Source organism: Limulus polyphemus, unplaced genomic scaffold (genome assembly GCF_000517525.1).
Source record: "Limulus polyphemus unplaced genomic scaffold, Limulus_polyphemus-2.1.2 Scaffold357, whole genome shotgun sequence".
NCBI classification, from domain to species: domain Eukaryota; kingdom Metazoa; phylum Arthropoda; class Merostomata; order Xiphosura; family Limulidae; genus Limulus; species Limulus polyphemus.
Window position 1 is genome coordinate 320,377 of NW_013665967.1, and position 12,397 is coordinate 332,773.

General features: G+C 31.8%; 1 protein-coding gene across 1 annotated transcript in view; it reads left to right on the forward strand.

Moving 5' to 3' along the window:
* Window positions 1–12,397, forward strand: part of LOC106457652 (neurexin-1-like) — a 206,004-nt gene that overhangs the window by 77,497 nt on the left and 116,110 nt on the right. Inside the window, exons 3-4 of the mRNA XM_022383663.1 lie at window positions 3,027–3,337; window positions 9,404–9,430. Of these exons, the coding sequence (XP_022239371.1) occupies window positions 3,027–3,337; window positions 9,404–9,430 (338 nt within the window). The remainder of the gene's footprint in view (window positions 1–3,026; window positions 3,338–9,403; window positions 9,431–12,397) is intronic.

The following is a 12,397-nucleotide window of genomic DNA, read 5'->3' on the forward strand; positions in this document are numbered from 1 at the left end:
AAAAATACGGTAACTTGATTTTAGAGAAAGTAAATAAATTATTTTTTGGCAAAACTTTTTTGCTATTGCTTGTTCATATCTAATAAAACAAAATATGTGAAATATTTTATCACATAGATTGTAGGCCAATTCACTACACTTGATTCCAGCTATAAAAAAAACTGTTCTTCAGATTGTTCAGATAAAGGATTTCAAATGATAACAATAAACTAAACTTTTGTGTTAATTATAATCTAAACCAACTGTTTTTGTATTTCATTTATAAGGTAAAATTTAGATAAGACAGAATATGCAAGAAAATGTCAGCATAATAAATTTACGTAATACACGATATCTTATAAACAACCAAAATTAGACGTAAAATAATCATCTCACATCAATCAATATTATTTTGTTCTTACTACGATATCAATAATAGCGTGGGCTGCTGAAAAAAATAATAGTTCAGTAATATTTAGATAAAGACAGGAATAAATTAAGATTAAAACAACCAAATGAAGTGATAACATAATAATGTGAAAGTTTATCTTACAAAGTGTTTTTTTTATTAAATTCGTCATGTTATTAAACGTAGACGCTGTTTAGCTACAATTATTACCATTCATTATAAACCAAGCAGTAATATTTTTGTTTAACATGCGTGATACAATTTTCATTTGATCATTTTCAAGCATATTGCTCCATATCTTAAACATGTGATTTTTTAATGTTGTGGCACAGTGGTATGTCGGCGGACTTATAACACTAAAAACCGGGTTTCGATACCCGAGTGGCCAGAGCACAGATAGCCCATTGTGTAGCTTTGTGCTTAACTTCAAATAAACTTTAATGTTATTGTTCAGAAGTGTAACTCCCATACACTAATTCTTACAAATATCCCCACGTTATAAATTACTCACCTCCGTAGTTTCCGCTTTTATATATCTTTCAGAGAGTTTGGCATGGCATGGATGTTAAAGTACTTGCAATCCTGTCACCGAATATGCTCGCCCCTTCAGACGTGGGAGCATTATATTGTGACGGTCAATCCCACTTTTCGTTATTAAAGAGTAGCCTAGTATTGGCAGTGGGTGGTGTTGAGTAAGTTAGTTGTCTTCCTTCTAGTTCATCATTTCTAACTTAGAGACGGCTGCGCAGATAACTCTCGAGTAGCTTTGCACGAATTTTAACAAAACCAAACCAAGCATCTCTCAAATTATATATGCGAGTTCTTTATTTAGTCATCCGGCAATTGATAAATATATCGTGATTTTGCAATTGATAAAATCTAAAGAAAAATAGACAGCATAAAGTTACTTGAAAAATTATAGTACACCCTGTGGTGGGCAGAGTACAGATAGCTCATTGTGTAGCTTTGTGCTTAATTACAAACAAACAATCTGTCAATTAAGTGGGAAATATTTAACATGATGTTTTGAACATTCTGCCATGTAGATACACTCCCAAAAAGTAGACTTGTATAATTTTCTTTTCTTAATTAATCCACACAATGTTTTCCTCAGTTATTTAAAATAGATAAATGTACTATAAAACTATTCCACGAATAAGCACTGAATGACTTTGAAGGTAATTTACTTGTGTACAATAGTAACAAGGAAAGTAAGGCTTGTACCAGCTTGATGAATAATATTTGTTTCATTAATATTGTTGTTATATGAAATAAAAGGAACAGGTATTTTAAACAAATTATAGATGAAACAATACAAGATGCAAACATATCTTCATAATATCTGTCTTTAGGAAATGTTAAAAAGTCGATACTTATCCCCCCCCCCCATAAACGAAAATCATAACACGCCAGGTTGTGAACATACAACGACACTCTGGCATTTCATATTATCCCATTTTCCTCGGAAAGGTATTTCCAACTGACCCAATATACATGACCCATGTTCTGTCTTGATTTCCATGACGGCTTTCATTATGGGTGTTGAGAATTTGGTAGCCATAATCCCAACCGTACAGTAACTGAGCAAAGTAGGTTCGGGAGTGACCCTCTCTGTTGATATGGGAGACATTAGTACGTCATTGGGAATATTGCTGTAAATACTGTGAATTATAAGAACGAGAACATAGCAGTCATGGTCAAGCCTTTCTTTTGTGCCAGTAGAGATGATTTAATCAACGTCATCTCTCTGTAAATATTGTCACCGCCTATTTTGAACTGAAAACTATTGCGTGAAAAGACTAATAAGCATTATTTTTGCCCAATATAACACACACGGAACAAGCTTCAACAAGGGGTTTTACGTCCATCTCACTCAACAGACAAACTGGGTCATGTGGAAAACACCTTGCTGAGGGAATGGACTGACTTTACAAAATAGAATTCCCTCTAAAATATACAGCGGTGTGTTCAGCTTTACTGACCATTCTGGGGAGGACGTACTCGCTGTTAAGGTGGACCTAAACATTAACTCAGCAATTATGATACTGTAGATACTCTCATAAGCTAGAAAGTGTTACATGCCAAGGGCCTTTGTGGAGCAGTTCCGTGTTAACAGCTCAGTGTGTTAATACTTTACGAATTATAATTAAACTACTTCTGCAGTGTTTGCCAATAATATTTTAAGACCTTATTAAAGTTGCCCAGTGTCTAGTGATTACATGCTCGCATTATATGGTGTTTGAACATCAATATGTTATTGCATTCACACAATTGCTGGTACTAAAAATGCAAGGCTAAGTACCTATACTAGATGATACAAAGATATCAGTACATGAGAAAGTAAATATTTTATAAAACACTAGGAGAAACATAAACGACTATATGCACATACTAGCCAGAGATAACACTCTTATATTTGATTAACATTAGGAGGCTTTACAATATAACTACAGACTTATACAAGATGGATTTAAGACTGATATACTTCTTCGTTTTTACAATGGAATATATATACACACCTATAGTAGATGGAGGATGTACTTTTACATTTTTTACACTAAATAATCTGGTTCATTGATATTCTGGTTTTATAGCCATATACTTGACCTGTGATAAGATTTAATTTTTTATTTTTTAGATAAGTCTCCATCTGAGGCTACTTTTCGGGGCTCAGAATTCCTTACTTATGACTTGAGGTCAGGAGGAGGGCAATCAATCATCAGCTCAAGCGACGAAGTGTCTATCTTCTTCAAGACTCGCCAGCCCAATGGCCTAATGTTCTACACTAACGACGGAGAAGATTTCATGGGTTTGTTGCTACGGGATGGAGGTGTAGTGTTGGTCATCAGACTGGGATCCGGGTCTGTTGAGAGAACTGTTCGCCCCGCTAGGGTGCGTTTTGATGATAACCAGTGGCACAAAGTTCTGGTTCATCGCAAAGTTAGAGAGGTGAGAAATCATTTATTACTTGAAGTGTTAAAAATTGCCTCTAACATACCTGACGAGACATAAAAAAAATTGGAACAAACATGTTAAAAATAGCGTTTTTCAGTCTTTTTGTTTTTCATCAATACATTGTAGTTTTCATTTAGCTTCTAAGTATTCCTAAAAAAAACGTGCCGTTTGGAAGTTTTTCCGTCATATTTTCCTCACCAGCATTTGGTGGTAGAGAGAAATATGTATATTATAAAACGCCGAGAGTTTTTTATGAAGAGAGATGTTCTTCCAAAACAGTCTATTCCAAAGCTAATTCAACGCTTTACATATCTTTCGCTTACAAAAAAAAAGTGATATAGCACCAATAAATTGTGCATAAAAGCAATGAACGCATGCTTAGAAATTCTTTGGAAGCAGTAGTACTGGTTGTTTACCGAGCCTCAGCAATATAGAAGGTCCAAATTTTACTGAACTTCTACAGTACAGTAGGTCATTTAACAGACATGAAAAACTCAATCATGTAATGAAAAAAACCTAAATAACTATAAGTTAGAAATATTTCGAATTCCGGTATTTTCCTTCTAAAAACTGAATATTGTTAAACCTCCAATCATCTTTCAAATATTGATACTTATTACTTCATCATATGTGTTTCAAAGTAACAAACTTTGGGAGACGTCATTTTTTTCATTCTACACATTAATGTTTGTTAAATTTATCCTGTCCAGACACTGACAAATACTGTTCCAAATACGTCAACATGTTTTTCTAAATTACAAATTTTGGAGGAAATTTTCTCTATTTTTTAACACTTACGTTCGATAGCCTAGCATTTTCCTTTTCAGATATTGATACTTATCAGTTTGTCATTTGTCTTTCACATTTAACTATTTGTTAGACCTGCATCTCGCTTTCCAAATACGCTTTGTGGACTGGAACTTGCTTCTTCTAAAAATGTATTATTTTGACTGAGTTTTCTATTGACTTCTCTTTCTATTTCTCTTGATTTCGAGAAGATGTTTAGAGCTCCATGCTGAGTCCTTCAGATGATAAAGAACTCAGCATGGAGCTTAAATGTCGTTTTGAAATCATTAAAAACGCAGAAGTCCATAGAAGTCCACATGTTGAATACAATGACTAAATCCACTTACAACGCTAGAATCCGTGGTGGGCAGAGCACAGATAGCCCATTGTGTAGCTTTGTGCTTAATTACAAAACAAACAAATTATTAGCTTCAAATAAATATTTCTAAAAAAATTGGTAAGGCTGCATTTTTCATTTTATTGTTTTCTTTATAGATTAACAATACTATTTCAATATTTTTCTTTAAAAAGAATATACTTCAGTAAATTAATCCCTATCTCAGTATTTTATCAACTTAATATATTATTAAAAGTATTAAGTTTTTTCAAATATGAAGTTTGATACATTATTATCCGTATAGTTTATCATTTATTTCTAAAATAATAATCTTTAGAAAACTTCTTTTCCATTTTTGAATTCTGGGAGTAATTAGTTCTAAATTTATTTTTTCAGCTCCTCATACCTTTCCAAATAATGGCAAACGTCTCTCTCAGATTTATTTTATAATATGCAGAAATTTTGTTCATCAATAGAACATCTGAAATTTATCTTACAGATTAATAAACTTTTGATTAGTCGTTTTTGCATTTTTAGTTACTGATATTAGTTCCAAAATGTTATTATAAAATAACGATATGTTCAGCAAATACTGAAATTTGTCATACTCTTATTAATGTATTTATAACGCTAAACCTTTGTTTGACCGACCTTTTTTTTTCCAAATACTAAAATTTATCATTCCCAACTAATCTTTATTTTTATTAACCTAATACTGATTTCATCGACTTCAAAGTTACCTTTCAGATAATATAAACTTATATTTTTTATTAATCCAAAATGTATCTTTCATAAGAATAAGCTAATGTTTTTGGAATACTGTAATTTTACCATTACCCACATTTATCGTTTAAACCAATAAATGTTTGGTTAATAAATACTGAAGATTATGGGTTCCAAATCTGTCTTATAGATATATATATATATATATATAGTTTTGTTGAATTGCTATCCCCTTTTCAAATACTTGAATCTGCCCCCCCCCCACAGTGGCACAGCGGTATTTTTGCGGACTTACAACGCTATAAACCGGGTTTCGATACCCGTGGCGGGCAGAGCATAGTTAGCCCATTGTGTAGCTTTGTGCTTAATTCTAAACAAACAGACAATACTTATATCTACCAGTATCAAATGTATATTACAAAGTAATAAACATTTTAAATTTAATACTGAAATATATCCCCCCTTAACTGTACCTTGTAGATTATTAAAGTTTTCTGTAGTTGTTCTTGAATTTCCAAATACTGATATTTAAAAGTCCTAATATTACCTTACAGGTCAATACATTTTTGCTCTATCACTCTCGATGCTGATGTTTGTGTGTCTCAAATTTATCTTACAAAGTAATAAACTTATATTTGACCATCCTTTCCTTCCAAATACTGACAAATATCAGCTCTAAATTTATCCTACTAAATAATAAACTTTTGCTTAGCGAATACTGACATTTCTCAGTCCCAAGTTATCGTAACAATACATTTTTCTCAAAATCGATTCTTTTTCCAAGTCCTGTGTCTATCAGTTCCAAATTTATATTACAAAATAATTTCTTAGCATCTATTCTTCATATTCAAAGTACTGACATTTAGTAATCATACATTTATCTTCTAAGATAATATACTTTGGTACACACTTTTATCTGCCCAAAATGTATCATACAAGTTCATAACACTATTAACTAACTCTTTAATGTCAAAATTCAGATGTCATTCAGCCCCAAATTTAAGATACAAAATAACAAACTTTTGCTCATCGAACATTGATATTTATTACAACTAATTTTGTATTTTAAAATATTAATGTTTTTGTCTTTCCAAGTACTGACATTCATCAGTATTGAATCGTGTAATGAAATTTGAAACTTTTATTCAACTTCCCCAATATTTAATACCAAAATATATTTACAAGATAATTAAAAAATCTTAATTTAAAAAAGGAAATACGGATCGTCAAAAAGTGCAGAAATAAGTTGGACCAAAGTGCAAAGATTATATTTTCAAGTCTATAACTAGGGGCTCTAAAAAAAGGTAAACACTCTAGGCTGGAAATAGTGTCTACATTATTTTCTCGAGCTACAAATCCCTATTTTGTATCCATGTCTACAGTACTTATCAATTTTAGTTCATTTGCTTTTATTTTGCAAAAACTGTCATTTTATTGATTCAGAGTTTAATTATATCAGCATGTGTCTTCAATAATGGTAATCTTCGTCAGACTAAGCAATATTAAATTGCAAAATGACAAGTACATACATTGACGTTTATATAAGCCATAAAAAAAATACAAGGGCGAATCATCAATAGCCGCGGCACTTTAAATTATTTTAGACAGGATTAGAGTAAATTAATATGTGAGACCTTTTTATTAGCTATATTTTTGTGCGCCAGCAATACCAAGCGTGAGGCGCGCCTATAAACGATTCAATTCTATTACTCATTAGGATCTCTACCTGTCCACCCTCAAATTGAAATTCTTTTAGGCAGGATTAGAGTAGATTAATCTATGAGACCTTAGGCATGGTCAAATACACCAATCAAAGCGTTTGACCTCCTGAGTCCAAGACTGTAATTAGATCTCAACAAATCGGCCAAGATATGACGTAGCCATGAGCTGAAAGTTCGTACTTGAAAAGAAAAAAAAAAAACAGAGCAGTTCTATGAGCCGCTTTGCAGGTCCAGAAAAACACCTGTCAACGTTGACACAAACCATGCTATTTATAGAACATGAGTCAAGTTATGTAAGAACAAATTGTTTTCGGTTATGACGTGACTATTATAAATTGTTATACTATGTTTATGACTCTAATGTGATGGTTTTTATCAAGTACTTCTGGTTAAACTGGATTCTTTCAGTTTCACAAAGCAATTAACTAAACACAGATTTGAAATATTGTGCATATTAACTTGGAACAAATGCATTATTACATGGACTTGTGAGTATTTTTATCTTCTCTCTCCCTACCTACCCTGAAATGGTTATAATGCGTTTTTGCCTTTAGCAGTGTGGACCGTAACGATACTTAAGAGTCAGTAATCTTACATGCAATAAAAGTGTAGTGTGCATAATTTTCAACTGTATATTTTGCCTTCAAGGAACAACAGACACTTATAACTTCTATATGAATTACATGTGTATCTTTGCGTAGAACGTGACTTAGTATGCCTCGTTCATTGCATTGTGAAAGTATTTATTAATAACCTATTTTTAAACCGACACAGCAAAAGAAATCGTTAGAATTGTTTTGTGAAATTTAAATTAAAGTCCTGATTTTATGTATAATTAAGTATAATTTAATGCCCATAAAGCTAACAATTAATACAACAGAATTTAGTAAAACTTTACGCGAAATTACCATTTAGAACAAATCAATTTTAATTATATTTCAAGTATTTTGAAGTAAACTTAAGTTAAAAGATTATTGGTGTGGTTGAGTTAAATGGAAATTAAGAACATTTAGACCCTTGCACAGCTTTAAGTGTAGCTCTGTAGAGGTGTTGTGTAACATACTTTATTTCGTTATAAAGATTCTAATTCTTTGCCGTAGCTTAAGTACAGTTATTTAGCTGCTGCAATTGTGAATGGTAATTAGAGTATCCCGAGACATTGATTTCTCTGTTCAGGAGTATTATATGTTAAGTATTACCGCCTTTTAATCACACCATTGTAACATCTGAAGAAGCATCTAGGTATAGTAACGTAGAATGTAAAATATTCTATCAAAACACTGAGCTTTTTGATGTATAACAAAGTACATAAACCAATATACAAGCCACATAATCTTCTGAACATAATAATGATTCACATATATAAAATATTCTATCCAGACAATTAACTCCCTGATGTTATAACGAAGTACATAAAACAATACATAAGCCATGTAACCTTCTAAATATAGTAATGAGTCACAGACATAAAATATTCTATCAAGACAATGAATTTTTTGATGAAATAACGAAGTACATAAAACAATATGCAAAATATTTAACCTTCTATATGAAACACTTAAGATATTAAACAAACACACAAGCTACTTAATAAGACAGTTCATCAACTACATGGAATTCTAAATATAATAAAACATTATACCTGCCACAGATCCACTTAGAGTGTTAAAAAGCAATTATAAAATTATAGCAATGAGATGAGCTGCAGAATATTATAAACCGTTATAAATCCAATACTTAACATACGATAATAATTGAAAAACTAATGTCATATATGTTGAGAGATATTCTTTGTTAAGCTCAAAATACCCAAACGTAATGATGCTATTTACCTAAGTAAGAAATAAAGAATACGTACCATACTAAAGTAAGTTATAAAGTACAACATACCAGACTGTAGTGTTGTTAACTATCAAATATAAAACGGCACAAATTTTATGCGCTGTAATATTCATAAATAATAAAATCACAGTGTGTTACAGCTTGTAATGGTATTTCTTATAAAGAACAAAATACCAACGATTTTAGGTGTAATTATGTTTGTACAAAGCATCAAATGCCAATGTTTTCGTTGCTGTAGGGATGTTAAATACAAAGCACCAAATACCAAGAATTTACAAGCTGTAATTATGTTATTTATGAAGCACCAGTTATAAAACAAAATATATTATACGATTTATAATGTTAATTATGAAAATAGGAAATATTTTAGACGCTAAATAAAACCCAAAGGAAGTTATAACCTGTAATAATCTTAGTAAAAAAGCACAAAATACAAGGGTATTTTTGGCTGAAGTGAGAGTACTTATAGGGCAAAATAGATAAAATATGTGTTAAACGGTGTAGTAATATTTCTCATAACACATATCTTTTCTCAATAAACAAATGTAAATCAGTGTCTGAATATTTCACTCATTACCTTGTAAATATAATGTTGTTATTTATAACTTTGCATAACTTCCAGTTGTTTAAAACGTATGTTGTATATTTCAGATCACAAGAGCTACCAGTTTCTGTCATGTAAGTAGCACCTTTCTTTACATCCCTAACGTAAGTAGCACCTTTCTTTACATCCCTAACATAAATAGCATATTTCCTTACATCTCTAACATAAGTAGAATCTTCCCTTACATCTCTAACATAAGTAGCATCTTCCCTTACATCACTAACAAAAGTATCATTTTTCTTTTCATCAATAACATAAATATCATTTTTCTTTTCACCAATAACATAAGTATCATTTTTCTTTGCATCAATAACATAAGTATCATTTTTCTTTGCATCTCTAATGTAAGTATCATCGTTCTTGACGTTTCCAACATAGGATCTTTTTTTATATAAATAACATAAATAGCATCTTTCCTTGTAACTCTAACAAAAGTACATTTTTTACGTCTCCAACATGGCATCTTTCCTTATATCTTTAACGTAAGTAGCATATTTCTTTACATTTGTAATATAAGTAGCACATTTCTTTACATCTATAGATTAAGTAACGTCTTTCTTTACATGTCTAATATAAGTAACATCTTTCCTTACATCAATAACATAAGTAGCATCTTTACTTACATCTTTAACTTAAGTTGCAGATTTCTTTACATCTGTAACATAAATAGTATCTTCCTTTATATCCCTAACATAAGTAGAATCTTTCTTTACATCCCTAACATAAATAGCATCGTTCCTTACGTCGCGCTAACATAAGTAGCATCTTTCCTTACATCCCTAACATAAGTAGAATCTTTCTTTACATCCCTTACATAAATAGCATCGTTCCTTACGTCGCGCTAACATAAGTAGCATCTTTCCTTACATCCCTAACATAAGTAGCACTTTTCCTTACATCTCTAACTTAAGTAGCAGCTTTCTCTACATCTCTAACATAAATAGCATCTTTCTTTACATCACTAACATAAGTAGAATCTTTTTTTACATCACTAACACAAATAGCATCTTTCCTTACATCACTAACATAAGTAGCATCTTTCCTTACATCTCTATCATCAGTAACATCTTTCCTTACGTCACTAACATAAATAGCATTTTTCTTTACATCACTAACATAAGTAGCATCTTTTCTTACATTTCTAACATAAATAGCATTTTTCTTTACATCACTAACATAAGTAGCATCTTTTCTTACATTTCTAACATAAATAGCATTTTTCTTTACATCACTAACATAAGTAGCATCTTTCCTTACATCTCTATCATCAGTAACATCTTTCCTTACGTCACTAACATAAGTAGCATCTTTTCTTACATTTCTAACATAAACAGCATTTTTCTTTACATCACTAACATAAGTAGAATCTTTCTTTACATCTCTAACATAAATAGCATCTTTCTTTACATCACTAATATAAGTAGCATCTTTTCTTACATCTCTATCATGAGTAACATCTTTCCTTACGTCACTAACATAAGTAGCATCTTTTCTTACATTTCTAACATAAGTAGTTGCTTTCCTTGCTTTTAAAAATAAATCCTTCTACTATTTTACATCTACCTTTTAATACGCTGTTTTATTTTTTCGATAATGTATCAGCTACTTTAATTACATCTAATTTAAAATTAAGAGCTACTTTTTTTCGAGTAACATACAGACCTGTTTTTTTTATTAAGATTATCTTGTAATTATATATTTCTATGTCATCTTTTCACAGATTATATGTAGAAATATGCTAATATTTCGTTCATAGTACACATACCTATTTATCTAGTGATTAGTGTGCCAGGGCTGTACATCGGAAGGTAAATTGTTCGCGTCCCCCTTGCCTCACAAACAAAGGCTCTTCACTTTGAGGTTCTTGGTGCGTTATAACAGTAATGATCAAATCCTACTGCTCGGTCAGACAAGAGTAGCTCATTGGTGCTGTTGATTAGCTGCTTTACGTTTAGCCTATCAATTCAAAATTAAGAATGGCTATGCGCATATAACCCTTTGTGTCGCTTTGAACTTCGAAAAAATGAAACTCATCCTTTACAACAACCATGTGGGTAACTAAACTTTTCTTCCGTCTGTAATTTCTGAAGGTTTTTTCATAAACTGTTGTGTAAGCAACTATTTAGGTAGCTCTGTCTGTAATTCGTCGTGTAGTATCTGTACGCAACTGGATGCCTTCCTAACATCTGAGTCTGACATAAGTACATGTATTTGCGCTTCCAACAATTATACGTTAGGGCGTAGGCTGCCCTGTGGTATAGCGCTCTGGATTTCAAAGTTACCGAGCCGGGTTCAAACACGTACAGTAACACAAAACACTTCCCGCATTTCAGGCTGTGACTGAGTCATAAGAGTAATATTTAATCCATTAGCTTGAAAGTATGTGGTAGAGAGCTGCTGACTTCCCTGTGGTCAGTTGTTCAAAATTTGATATAGCAGCAGATAATCTTAATAGTTTTACAATAAATACAAAATACAAATACTTATACGTTACGTAAGTACTTAGGATATCTACTTCGCATCTAAACGATGCTGGCACTTAGGGACATGAAGGAGAGGGGAGGTCAAAAGCTGCCGCCCAATGTGGGTATCATTTGAGGTAGGAAGGTCATGTGACCTATGACATCATAATTCCAAAGATTGGCGCCAGAGAGAGGATAATTTCAAAATGTGCCACTAGTGACGGATAGTTCTAATTTATGTCACTAGGGGAAGGGATGTGACATCTATGAGGAGCGTCATCAGTGATGCGTCCAAACGTGTGGGCTGATGTTATGTGGTTCGCGACTGTTAAGTTGTGTCACGTTATACAAAATAATGAAATAAATATATAGTTCTAAACATGGAATGATTTCTGTATTAACATTATGGACAACATTCTAATTTATAGTTTCTTTTTCGATATCCACTTGTTCATTAATAAGAAAAGCAAATTCGATGACGAGGAACCCACTTTGAGACTAATAATGGCTGGAGACGGCTTAAATGGGTAATGAAAAAAAAAAACTTTAATATAAGTTTAACATGACAGCAAATGTACA